Here is a 12,025-nt window from a genome sequence, read left to right on the forward strand (position 1 = left end):
ATGGACTTCCAGTGAGAATCCCAATATCAAGACGTGACGCTGCGTGTGGGCTTCGCCCTTTGGCGCTGGAGCTCACACTTTCAGCGTGGAACACGGGAGAGTTATGCAACCTCCGCCTCAAGGCACTAGACCCTGGACTGCGCCTTCGTCTTCCACGTAACTTAGCACGTCGCGAAGCAACATTGTGATGCCGTTTATGGATCGGTGTTGCTTTTACCAACCACTATGCTTTCCGGATGGGGATGGCCGACAGCCCTGCCTGTGGAAGCTATGGTTGTGAGGAGACTATCGCTCGTCTTCTCTGTGAGTGCCCTGCATTTGCGAGTGCCAGACATACACTGTGTTGTGCCCTGGAGCGCCTCGATCCTCTCCCATTAACAGAACAAAAGATCCTAGGTCCGTGGCCACAGCAGTCGACTGCCCTCAAGGCATACAAGGCACTCTTTGCCTACTTGAGAGCGACTGGATTGAGTGACAAATTGCGACAGCGTTGTGCGTGTGTGTGTGTTATGCCTTTTTACCCTTCTCTCTTCCGCCTTTTGGTCCCCTAATTCTTCTTCCCCAGTGCAGGGTAACCAACCGGAACCCCTTTCTGGTTAACATCCCTGCCTTTCCCTCCTCCTCTTTATCTATCACTTCAGTTCAAAAATTAACACTTGAAAGCGAGATATCACAGCTGAAACAGTACGCATTGATATGGAATGAATATGATCATTTATATGCAACCTTTCATCTGGAGGCGCAATCAACTGAAGACTTTAATATGCATATGCCATTACGATACAATAGCCCCTAGAGGAGAACGACCCGCAGAAAGAGGGCCTCACAAGCGATGGAACCGCACGGAAAGTCATCCGAATTTTTGTCCCATGCAGCTTAAGGTCAGCGAATATTAGTTACACGGCGACCCAGTAGTTGCCACCCCAGGCAGCTGAAGATTCTTCATGACCAGCGTTCCATTCATGCCGCGTTTTCATCTCATCCGATGCACGCGGATTTCTTTCCTTCCGCGGCATGAGCAAGGCTGCGAGGATGGCGCGTGACTTCTGGGCGCAGCTGCAGAGGTACAGCAACCAGCAGCAGACTTGGATGGTGACGCCCGTGGCAAGCAGTGCCCACACCAGGGTCATGGGGCAGCCCAGCAGGAATACAGCCACGGCAGCCGCCAGGCTGAGCACCGCAGCGGCCAGGGCCACCGCGATGAGCCTGAGCACGACACTCCTGACGCAGTCGCCCGGCGGGGGTTTGCAGCTTGCCGGACGCGCCTCTTCCAGCAGCGGTGCCGGTACGGACCAAGGGGCCAAGCGCTTGGCTGCCTTGGCTGCTGCACCACGCGATCGAACGCAGCCCGCGCCTGTGGTCATCGTGGACGTCGGACGGAGGATGGCCGCATCGTTTCTTCCCATCTCCGGTGCTGCCAAGGCGAAGCTGGAGATCATCGCGCAAGTAGGCTTCGGCTGCTGGCTTAGTAGGGCGTCTGACCACACATGGTTCTGCCTGCAAATAAATGGAAACTTTAGTATCACTCATGGAAGCTTTTCTCACAGAGCGTATATACCGCAGTCGGCTTGCTACCATAGTACAAGGCAAAGAGGACAATGATGATAAACTATGGACCTTCTTGGCACGAGTGATACTTTTCACTCACTGCGAACAGCCTGGGAGCCATGCATTATGCGACGTTCTGCAAGTTTATCTTCTATCTCGCCGGGTTCTTCTCACAAGTGAAGCAGTGCCTATACAATACGGTTTACATCACATCAGCCAATTCGACCGATGTCACATTCAGCATCAGCGCTAAGTCTGCGTCCAGTGCGCATCAGGTAAACGTTTTTGCTAAAGAATAAAGAAACATGTTACCCAGCCACTGAAAACCAGCCCCTAAATTTGATACGCACATAGCGCAAACAAAGCCCTGACATACCATCAACGCTGACAAAAGCGAGAAATGTACGCCATCAGTAAGAAACAGTATGCCAACTAAGCCAAGTTTTTTCGCTTGCGCCGAATGATGGCAAGCGTAAGTGGAAATATATGCAGCTATCACATGACGCGAACAAACATATCCTCTCGTTGACGTTCGGGATAAAAAAATGGCGGTGGTTTAGCTTTGGTTAATCCTGGAGTGACGCGATAACTACAGCTGGCCGAATGAAACTTGGTCACGTGACCAACCACGTGACGAACCACGTGATCAGCCACGGCGCCGCGCCACGTGACCAACCACGTGACAGCGTGGCGGCACCGTCACCGCCAAGGTGCTCCAAGACGGCAAAAATTGTTGTAGGCAGTAGCCTAGCCACTGCATGTTGCTAGGCTGAGAACGCGCCTGACTGTGCGATCGCCTGAGGCAGGCTGTGCGTGTCGCGAGAGCTCGTTCTGGGCCCGGGCCAGTGTTCGCCTGCCCGGGGAATAAACCGGTCGCTGGTCTTGCTTTCCTCAACTCAACAAAAATCATTACAACGGGGAGACATGGACACGTTTCGTGAATACTTCCATGCGCACCTTGTCTACGGGCCGATAGTCGTACCCGAAATGAACATTTAAAGCCGAGAAAGAAAGCGTGCATGTGCTGTTGATATGAAAGGTCTGAAGCCGAAATCCGTACCAAGCTTAGCTCGGCGCCGGCGAAGTGGGTGTTTCGGAAGAGGAATTGAGGTAAAAGAGCCAGTTACGCGTCTCAGATGATACCAGAAGACTTACCGCCGGACGCCCTCAGTGTCTCCCGCTTGCATCGTGGCATACACCATGAGAAACAGCTCTTCTTTTTCTTCGTGACACTGGAGCACAGCCCGCGCCGTCCCGAACCAGCTCTTCTTCTTTCTTTTTTCGCCGCACCTTCGAGCACTGCCTGCACCCACGGTATCCAAGGATTTGATTGATCTTTGCGGGTACTCAGTATTGTACTCATCTTCGCTTGCTAACTCTTCCTAAGTGATAAAAACTGCATAGTTGCTGTAAGCCAACTTTTATTTTTTGTTGTTCATAATTCAAGAAGTTCGTTAATATCGTGCACAATGTCTGCACATACACAACCAGGGGCGGCTACACTTGCTTTATTGAGGAACACGCAATAGTACCGAGCAGTGAGGGGCTGAGCGTAGCTCGGTGTGCTCAAACAATAGATGAACGGCAAAAAAAAAAAAGATTACTAGAACGCACTCCCTGTAGAACCTTAATATATCACATCGGAATTCTATTTTCTGCCTCAAGTTTCCTTCGACATTTATTTGCGGGCTAGTTATCGAAGAAGTGGTGCGGAATTGACTCGAATAAAACCTCAGAAAGACTTGAAAGACGAGGCGGTCGAGTGGTTAGCGCATTAGGCTGCTCTGACGGTTTTATTTTTCTATACGAAGAAAACAATATTGCTTTCTTGCATTATTACACTCGAATTGGACAAGCTGTGTCTCGTGAGCAGGTCTGCATCCCATAATGATCAGTAACTTTCCGGGGCACGTGAATTAGTGACGGATTGGTTACGTCGAAATAAACGCACGATAATTTTTAATTGTGCCCATTTGTTCGCCTCAAATAATGTGCTAAAAATTGCCAAATCATATTGAGCAGCGTATGTACTTGTTCTTGCAACAAGTTGTGCATGAATCAAACAGCAACAAACGACAACCAAGACAAACTCCAGGAACTGCCTAGAAAGCGAGCCAGTGATTACTGACTAGAGTTTAAACACCCGTAGTCGCCTTGGATGTGTCTTAAATGGCCGGTGCAATTTCTGCCGGCTGTTACGTTCACGTGTTGCAGTAGCGTTGCAATTTTTGCAGTGTTTATTTTGTATCCGGTAAGCCGAACGTGTGAACTTAACTTGTTCGACGCTGTGGTAAAGTTAAGGTATGCCTTTTTGCAGCTAAGATTTAGGCTGCCTCTTTGTCAACAATGCACAAGCACTTAAACCATTTCTTTGCTTCGGTCTTACACCTATCTTTTCTTTCATATAGTGGATATCTTAGCGATGAACAGGCAGCTATCCAGTACTTTTCGTTCGGAACTACGGCTGTTACTGTTGCCACGTTTAGCGGATTCAGGTGCTAGGGTTTTATCTTTCTGAGACTTTATTGTCTTATTTCCATCTGATTGATGCTATTCTCGCCCAAGGCGCATTGATTTTGTGAACAGAGCAGTACAGTGAACCGCGCTGATTCTGTACAGGACATTGAAAGTGCGGCGCTGAAGCGACGACGATCTCTGCATCGTGAAGCTCAGCGAGCGTATATTTCTAATTCTAAAGTCCGTGAAGTCTACCGCGAACTCGGTCCAACCGAAGACCACACGCGGAAGAAGGCTGAGTATGCACCTGAGCGTAAAGAGTCCAAAATGGGCCCGTGGAACACCCAGCTGGCAGTGTGAAACGCCAGATCGGGGCTGCCACTCCAGATCTCTCTGCCGCTAATTTAAACCATCGTTTGGGATATTTATGTGCTAAGCCGCTGGGCTTAGCTCTACTTAATTTTTTTCTCTATTTTACTGTGTTTTCAGGCGCAGTCAGATCTGCTAAGTTCAGAAAGCAATCGAACTGGACAAAGAAACAGTGGCGATAGTGGAGACACTGAACTTTTTCTTGCACGTTCTGCTGGACGCAGACTACAGATGCACAATCACACTGCTAGAACACAAAGTCTAGCATAATGCGAAATTTCTCACGCAAGTGTACAGTTCGACAGTATTCTCCCACCATGCTCAAGTGCGCCTCTCAACTTAGGCGCTCTATACTACAAATGTCCGTTGCAAACATAAAATCCGATCCTGTGCGATTGTTTGGGGTTGAATTGGGGCCGCGTAATGCAGGTGCCGTCCGTATGCTACTGTGGTGGCAGCCTTTCTGTACGGCAGTAAGTTGCTGAGCATGAGGACACAGAATGAAATTTTGGCTCCTCTCGTTTTCGGCTTTCGCCTGAGGACAACGGATGAAACCACAGCCGCAGTGGGATCGTTTCGCTGGAATAAAAATGTAAATGGCACGCGTGGGCTGTGCGATGTGAGTGCACGCTGAAACCCGGGCGGTTCAATATTGCCCCGAAGCCCGCCACTATGGCGCCCCTTCATCTCTGCCTCATTGCATCCTTCATTTCTCCCCTAAAGGCGCGGTTGAGGTGTCTTCCCAAGGGTTCGGGTTTATGCTCAGTGGCGCAGGCCGCGTTTCAATGTGCGCATGTGGGTGCTTGTGTGCACGCGCGAAGATTGAGATGGAAAACGAAGGTTCTTGTCCGAACCCACCGCGGTGGCTCAATAATTAAGGCGCTCGGCTACTGATCCAGAATTCCCGGGTTCGAACCCGACCGCGGCGGCTGCGTTTTTATGGAGGCAAAACGCTCAGGCGCCCGTGTGCTGTGCGATGTCAGTGCACGCTAAAGATCCCCAGGTGGTCGAAATTATTCCGGAGCCCTCCACTACGGCACCTCTCTCTTACCTTCTTCTTTCACTCCCTGCTTTATCCCTTCCCTTACGGCGCGGTTCAGGTGTTCAACGATATATGAGACAGATACTGCGCATTTTCTTTCCCTCGAAACCAATTATTATTAAGGTTCTTGTCCGACCAACTGGGCCACTATTTCTTTTTATTTATTTATTTATTTATTTATTTATTTATTTTATTTTATAGATACTGCGATCTAGTACAGATCATAGCAGGGTGGGAAAAACAAACAAAATACAAGCATATAAACACTCAAATTAATAACATTTGCAGGCACTTTTCAAACATCCCTAAAGAATTATGATTAACAGTCTCGCTATTAAGTTTATTCCATTCAGTAATTTATCGTGCGTATGGAATAGCGCTGAAGGAACCGAGAGCTGTAAGCACTGCAAGAGAGAGGTTTATTGAACGGACCCGGGACAACGGGAGCAGCGGCCAAAACAATCAGAGGTCATCAAAGTCGAGCACAGATACACGCGGCGATAGCAATGCCGCTGAAGTGCATTTTGGTCCTCACTTTTGTAGTAATGATGTTGAAGCGCACGTTCATCTTCGTCTTTAGAGCAATGGTGCTAAAATGCATGTTCGCCTTCGTTGTTGTCATTGGCCTCTAGTTGAGCGCAAGATGCCACTAAAGCGAAACTTCATCTTTCGTCCACCGAAAATACGTGCGCCGCAACGGCTTGCACAGAAGCTACACTGGTGGCTGCGGTAAAAGCGAAGTACCTCGCTTCTCGTCGCGTATCAATGGAGGCGAAACGCAAACGACGTCAGTGTGCTCTTGCGATATGTTGGTACACGTTAAAGATCCCCTGGTGGCCATTATTGTTGCGAGGCCCTGCACTGCGGTCCCTCTGCTTTTTTCGCCCTCTCATTCCCTCCTTCTTTCTGACCTACCAAAATATAGCTCTTTTTTTCGACTTAGCACTGGTTCCTTGAAAGATTGGGAAGGAAATTCAAACTAAACAGAGTTTTTATGAACGCCATCAATTCAAATCCGATTCTAATATATTTGAGAGTTCGGACGGAGATTGTTCTAAGTTATCAAGCGTATTTGTTTAAATTTTCACTGTTTCAAATTGCTCTAGCTTTTAAAAAAATCTTAGCTCTCGCTCGTTGCATTATCCTACGAGCGGTCAACTGCTGGGCCGTGGCTGTGTAGTGATTATGAGTTTTCAAAAAAGTAAAACTTTAAATGAGCCAACCGCAAAAGCTCTAAAGATGTCATTCACAGTACGGAAGGCGTTTCTCCCCGCTCCACGCGCCGCAATCCACTCGTGCGCATCCGCACAAAGTGTTTTGAAAAGGCTTTTTTACTAAAATACGCACATAAGATAAAGCCGAGAAACGAGAACTAGGCCGTGTCGAAAACAAGGTAGTCACGTGAAGCCTTCTATTGTGGCAAAGAAGATCTTTCATCGAGATTCCTGGTAATGCATATTTCTTTAATTCATTTGACTTTTCCAATTTTTATCTTGATTCAGTCTTTTTACGCCTATTTTTTCCCGCGCAGATACCTCATTGGGATTATCTACTAAATCTTGGCCAATCCCCCGGCGTGGGTATGTGTCATGCGTACTAAGGAGAAGAAGAAGAGAGGAAGAAGAATATCAGCCATTTGTTCCCAACGAGCCTGACGCTAGAAACCTCCAGCCGCTTTGCCAGACGTCTTCTTCTCAAGACGGTCAGCTCAAGGCATGGACATCGTAATACCCTCACGCCTGCTCTCGAAGGACCTAATAACCAGCGAGTCCTTTGACTGTAACGAGGCCTTTGGACACGGCATCTTCCAGAGGCGACTGCTAATCTTCGGCTCTCTTGCTCTTTTTTTGATGAACATCCACGGTTTCGCCATCCCGCTGATTTCGAGGGACGTGGAATACTGGTGCAAGCAGCCGCCTGCATCGAACGTCTCGGAAGTCGCGTGGCGGAACTTGGCAGTCTTTGTGGGCGCCGACAGGACCGTGAGCCGATGCCAGCTCTACAAGCATCCGGAAGATCCAAACAACACGGAGACGATCCGCTGCCAGGAGTGGGTATACGATGACCCGCCAGCCAGGACAACCATCGTGAGTGAGTGGAACCTTGTCTGCCAAAGACGGTTTCTAATCGCGGCAATCACTGCTGTCCACAACGCCGGTGCTGTCTTCTTCGCGGTTCCCGCTGGCTGCATCGCGGACAGAATAGGCCGCATGCCCGTTCTCCTGGCGGGCGTCGCGTTGCTCATCGTGTCCTCAGTGGCTGGCTGCGTGTCCAGAAGCTACGTGATGCACACCACCTTGAAGTTCTTCACCTCGGGCAGCGTCGGTGTGGTGGCGTACCTGACAATCGTCAGCCTCTTCGAGGTCACCACCCACGACAACCGGCCATTGCACGTTGTTCTCTGCGGCATGTACGGCGTGATTGCGTCTGACCTTTGGTTCGTAAGTTTTGTACCTGTCAGGCTGAGTTGGATGCTGAAGCAGGCAATATTTCTTCTGCCGACTTTGCTCTCGCTGCCGTTCTTCTGCATCGTGCAAGAGTCGCCACGCTGGCTGGTTTCGAAGGGGCGACTTGAGTCAGCGGAGGCCGTTATGATGGCTGCTGCAGAAGAAAACCAATTTTTGTACGCGCATACAGCCTCCATGGTCCACAAGCTAAAGAAGGACATCGATGTCAACGCTAAACGCCTGCCCGCCATAAATGTGGAGTTGCTCGACGGTTGCTCCATTCAACGACGCACGTTCATAATGTGCGTCTCCTATTTTTCCTTCATGTTCACTCAGTTCATCACTTTATATACGTCGAAGCCACAGAAAGATGCTTGGATTAAGCCTGTTTCGTTCACCGTGAACTTATTTTCCTGCTTACTCATGTACCTGCTGGTCACCAGGATAACAATGCTGAGTCTCATGACCTCGTGGTTTGGAACACTCGGGATTGTACAATGCCTGCTAGGCGTTGCCGTCGGAGCGAAATTTACAATCTGGAGTGTGGTATTGATATTGTTGTCCAAGGCCATATTCATTTCGGGCATTGTCCTATGCTCTGCCTACGTCCTCGAACTCTCACCAACGGCGGTTCGCGCAACTGTGGCCTGCTGGAGCTACGCGTGCAGTCGCCTAGGCGCTGTAGCCGCTTCCATAGCCTTCGTACTGCAGGGAGCAGGTCGTCTCGACTTGGCGTACGCCATTGCCGCATTTTGCCTTTTCACTTCGATGATCGCCCAGCGGCGCCTGCCAATGGCTACCACTGTGGAGTGCGCTAAGAAGGAGGTAAAGCGGGTGTCCGCCATTAAGCAGCGCAGCATGGAGTACATGAAGAATAGTTTGGATTCTCGTGTTCAAGATACAAGCAGAAGCAAGGCCAGCTCCGATATGAGTAGATCGTCGGCGACATCTCGTGGCCACCTCCAGGTCGAAGACTAAAACGGAGCATGTGTGTTTGAGAAACAAAAACTGGCACCTACCCCCTGTCATTGGCAGGTGTTCTCTCTCTCTCTCTCCATATATATATATATATATATATATATATATATATATATATATATATATATATATATATATATATATATATATATATATATATATGCACACCTTAGTCCGTGTACTCACCACATAGTTCGTCCGTACCCCACCTCTATTCTGCTGTTTGAAAGAGGGCGAGGCATCTCGTATTCTGTTAGCCCAGTTGTGTGTTTGCGTGTGTGACTTCCATAGAGCAAGACGTTCCCAAAATTACATTGCTTTTTTTAAATGTTGTGGTACATCTTTTCATCTATTCATTTTTTTTTTCACAGCTTGAGGTAAATACCGCTCCCTCTTGCAGTAAGGTGACTTGAATGCACTGCCTTTTCTAGATGCACAACATGAAGATCAAATCTTTTCCCGCTGAAACTGCAGCTGAAACTGCAGCACTGCGTTTAATACAGAAGAATGTAGGACGTCGGTGTATTTTTTTTACCGAACATTTGGCTGAAAACTTACCTGATTGGCGGTTAACGCAGCTATTACGAGCTTTACACTCATTCGCGGGGTTAAAAATTATAAACCAGCCGGCTGCGATCTTGTAGCTTTATGCCCATATTCACTTCGACGTACAGGTTTTGCCAAAAGTGACCAAGCTGGATCGTTTGCTTCTCATTCGAATAGTAGAGCCCTTACGGCGTCCTTAAAGATAAAAAAAAGGAAATCTCGGAAGGTGATGACAAGGGTTCTCCTTACCATACAGAGATTTAGAGCTTGAGTGCTGGTATAATAGTTTCAATATACGACTGAGAAGCAAACCATCTAGCCTGGTTACATTTGGCGAAGACTGTACGTCTTCGCGTGTGGCGACAATATATCTGCATGTCAACAGGTTGCCTTCTTGCTAGCCATTTCACGTCACTTCGCGTCCTCTTTCTTTCAGTCTCTGCCGGTCCTTCAATAGTCCCTTTCTTGCTCTCTTTCGATCGTTTTCCTCGTAGTTTATTTGCCTTCTTTTTGTCTCTCTCTCTCTCTCTCTCTCTCTCTCTCTCTCTCTCTCTCTCTCTCTCTCGCTCTCTCTCTCTCTCTCTCTATATATATATATATATATATATATATATATATATATATATATATATATATATATATATATATATATATATATATATATATATATATATATATATATATATATATACCAAAAGTGATTTCTGGCAGCTGATTTGGTCAACATAATATAAAATCACCAAAAATTGAAGAAACATAACAGGATTTAATTCACGACGTTTCGGCTGGAGGACCAGCCTTTTTCGAGCCCACTCGAAAAAGGCTGGTCCTCCAGCCGAAACGTCGTGAATATATATATATATATATATATATATTAGCAGACAAGTTAAATGAAATGAGGGGCCCGTTTGACATATTTATGAAGGGAGCTAACAGTCACCGAAACCAAGGTGCATGGGGGAAAGTTAATTTTTTTTTATGTGTTATGCTTATCAGTGGGATAATAATACTTAGATTAATAAATAGCTTAAAGAAAATTACTTATAAAGCAGCAGAAAAAACAACCATGCCGCCGGTGGGATCCGAACCCACGACCTCCGAATATCGCGTCCGGTGCTCTTACCAACTGAGCTACGGCGACGGCTGTCCAATCTGCTGCTCTCGTGGGTATTTAAGTTTACTGGGTGTAAGCGAGCCTTGAGAGTGTTCACCAGCGCCACCCTCGACCATAGCGGCGGACGTAGCACGTCCTGTAATACCGCGAGCGTGACGTAGAACGTCATCTAACGGCGAGGGCGGAAACTGTGCGAGAGCCCTCTTATGCTACCTATGGCCTCAACACTGCCAGAACCGAGACCCTCGTTAAGCTATTAGCAGACAAGTTAAATGAAATGAGGGGCCCGTTTGACATATTTATGAAGGGAGCTAACAGTCACCGAAACCAAGGTGCATGGGGGAACGTTAATTTTTTTTCTTTTTTTATGTGTTATGCTTATAAAAAAAAGAAAAAATCTAAGTATTATTATCCCACTGATAAGCATAACACATAAAAAAAAGAAAAAAAATTAACGTTCCCCCATGCACCTTGGTTTCGGTGACTGTTAGCTCCCTTCATAAATATGTCAAACGGGCCCCTCATTTCATTTAACTTGTCTGCTAATAGCTTAACGAGGGTCTCGGTTCTGGCAGTGTTGAGGCCATAGGTAGCATAAGAGGGCTCTCGCACAGTTTCCGCCCTCGCCGTTAGATGACGTTCTACGTCACGCTCGCGGTATTACAGGACGTGCTACGTCCGCCGCTATGGTCGAGGGTGGCGCTGGTGAACACTCTCAAGGCTCGCTTACACCCAGTAAACTTAAATACCCACGAGAGCAGCAGATTGGACAGCCGTCGCCGTAGCTCAGTTGGTAAGAGCACCGGACGCGATATTCGGAGGTCGTGGGTTCGGATCCCACCGGCGGCATGGTTGTTTTTTCTGCTGCTTTATAAGTAATTTTCTTTAAGCTATTTATTAATCTAAGTATTATTATCCCACTGATAAGCATAACACATAAAAAAAAGAAAAAAAATTAACGTTCCCCCATGCACCTTGGTTTCGGTGACTGTTAGCTCCCTTCATAAATATGTCAAACGGGCCCCTCATTTCATTTAACTTGTCTGCTAATAGCTTAACGAGGGTCTCGGTTCTGGCAGTGTTGAGGCCATAGGTAGCATAAGAGGGCTCTCGCACAGTTTCCGCCCTCGCCGTTAGATGACGTTCTACGTCACGCTCGCGGTATTACAGGACGTGCTACGTCCGCCGCTATGGTCGAGGGTGGCGCTGGTGAACACTCTCAAGGCTCGCTTACACCCACTAAACTTAAATACCCACGAGAGCAGCAGATTGGACAGCCGTCGCCGTAGCTCAGTTGGTAAGAGCACCGGACGCGATATTCGGAGGTCGTGGGTTCGGATCCCACCGGTGGCATGGTTGTTTTTTCTGCTGCTTTATAAGTAATTTTCTTTAAGCTATTTATTAATCTAAGTAATATTATCCCACTGATAAGCATAACACATGAAAAAAAGAAAAAAAATTAACGTTCCCCCATGCTCCTTGGTTTCGGTGACTGTTAGCTCCCTTCATAAATATGTCAAACGG

General features: G+C 47.6%; 2 protein-coding genes across 2 annotated transcripts; one reads left to right on the forward strand and one right to left on the reverse strand.

The window, feature by feature from the left end:
* Window positions 1-796: 796 nt before the first annotated feature.
* LOC144123483 (uncharacterized) lies at window positions 797-2,763 on the reverse strand. Its single transcript, XM_077656302.1, has 2 exons — window positions 2,704-2,763; window positions 797-1,497 (listed from the first exon to the last, which is right to left on the reverse strand). The coding sequence occupies exons 1-2, from the start codon at window positions 2,748-2,750 to the stop codon at window positions 897-899; spliced, it is 648 nt and encodes a 215-aa protein (XP_077512428.1). The 5' UTR covers window positions 2,751-2,763; the 3' UTR covers window positions 797-896.
* Window positions 2,764-7,131: 4,368 nt separating this feature from the next.
* LOC144124270 (solute carrier family 22 member 7-like) lies at window positions 7,132-8,842 on the forward strand. Its single transcript, XM_077656909.1, has one exon. It carries the CDS (start codon window positions 7,132-7,134, stop codon window positions 8,839-8,841), a length of 1,710 nt encoding a protein of 569 aa, XP_077513035.1. The 3' UTR covers window position 8,842.
* Window positions 8,843-12,025: the final 3,183 nt, after the last annotated feature.

This window comes from Amblyomma americanum, chromosome 3, assembly GCF_052857255.1.
Source record: "Amblyomma americanum isolate KBUSLIRL-KWMA chromosome 3, ASM5285725v1, whole genome shotgun sequence".
In the NCBI taxonomy this organism is placed as follows: domain Eukaryota; kingdom Metazoa; phylum Arthropoda; class Arachnida; order Ixodida; family Ixodidae; genus Amblyomma; species Amblyomma americanum.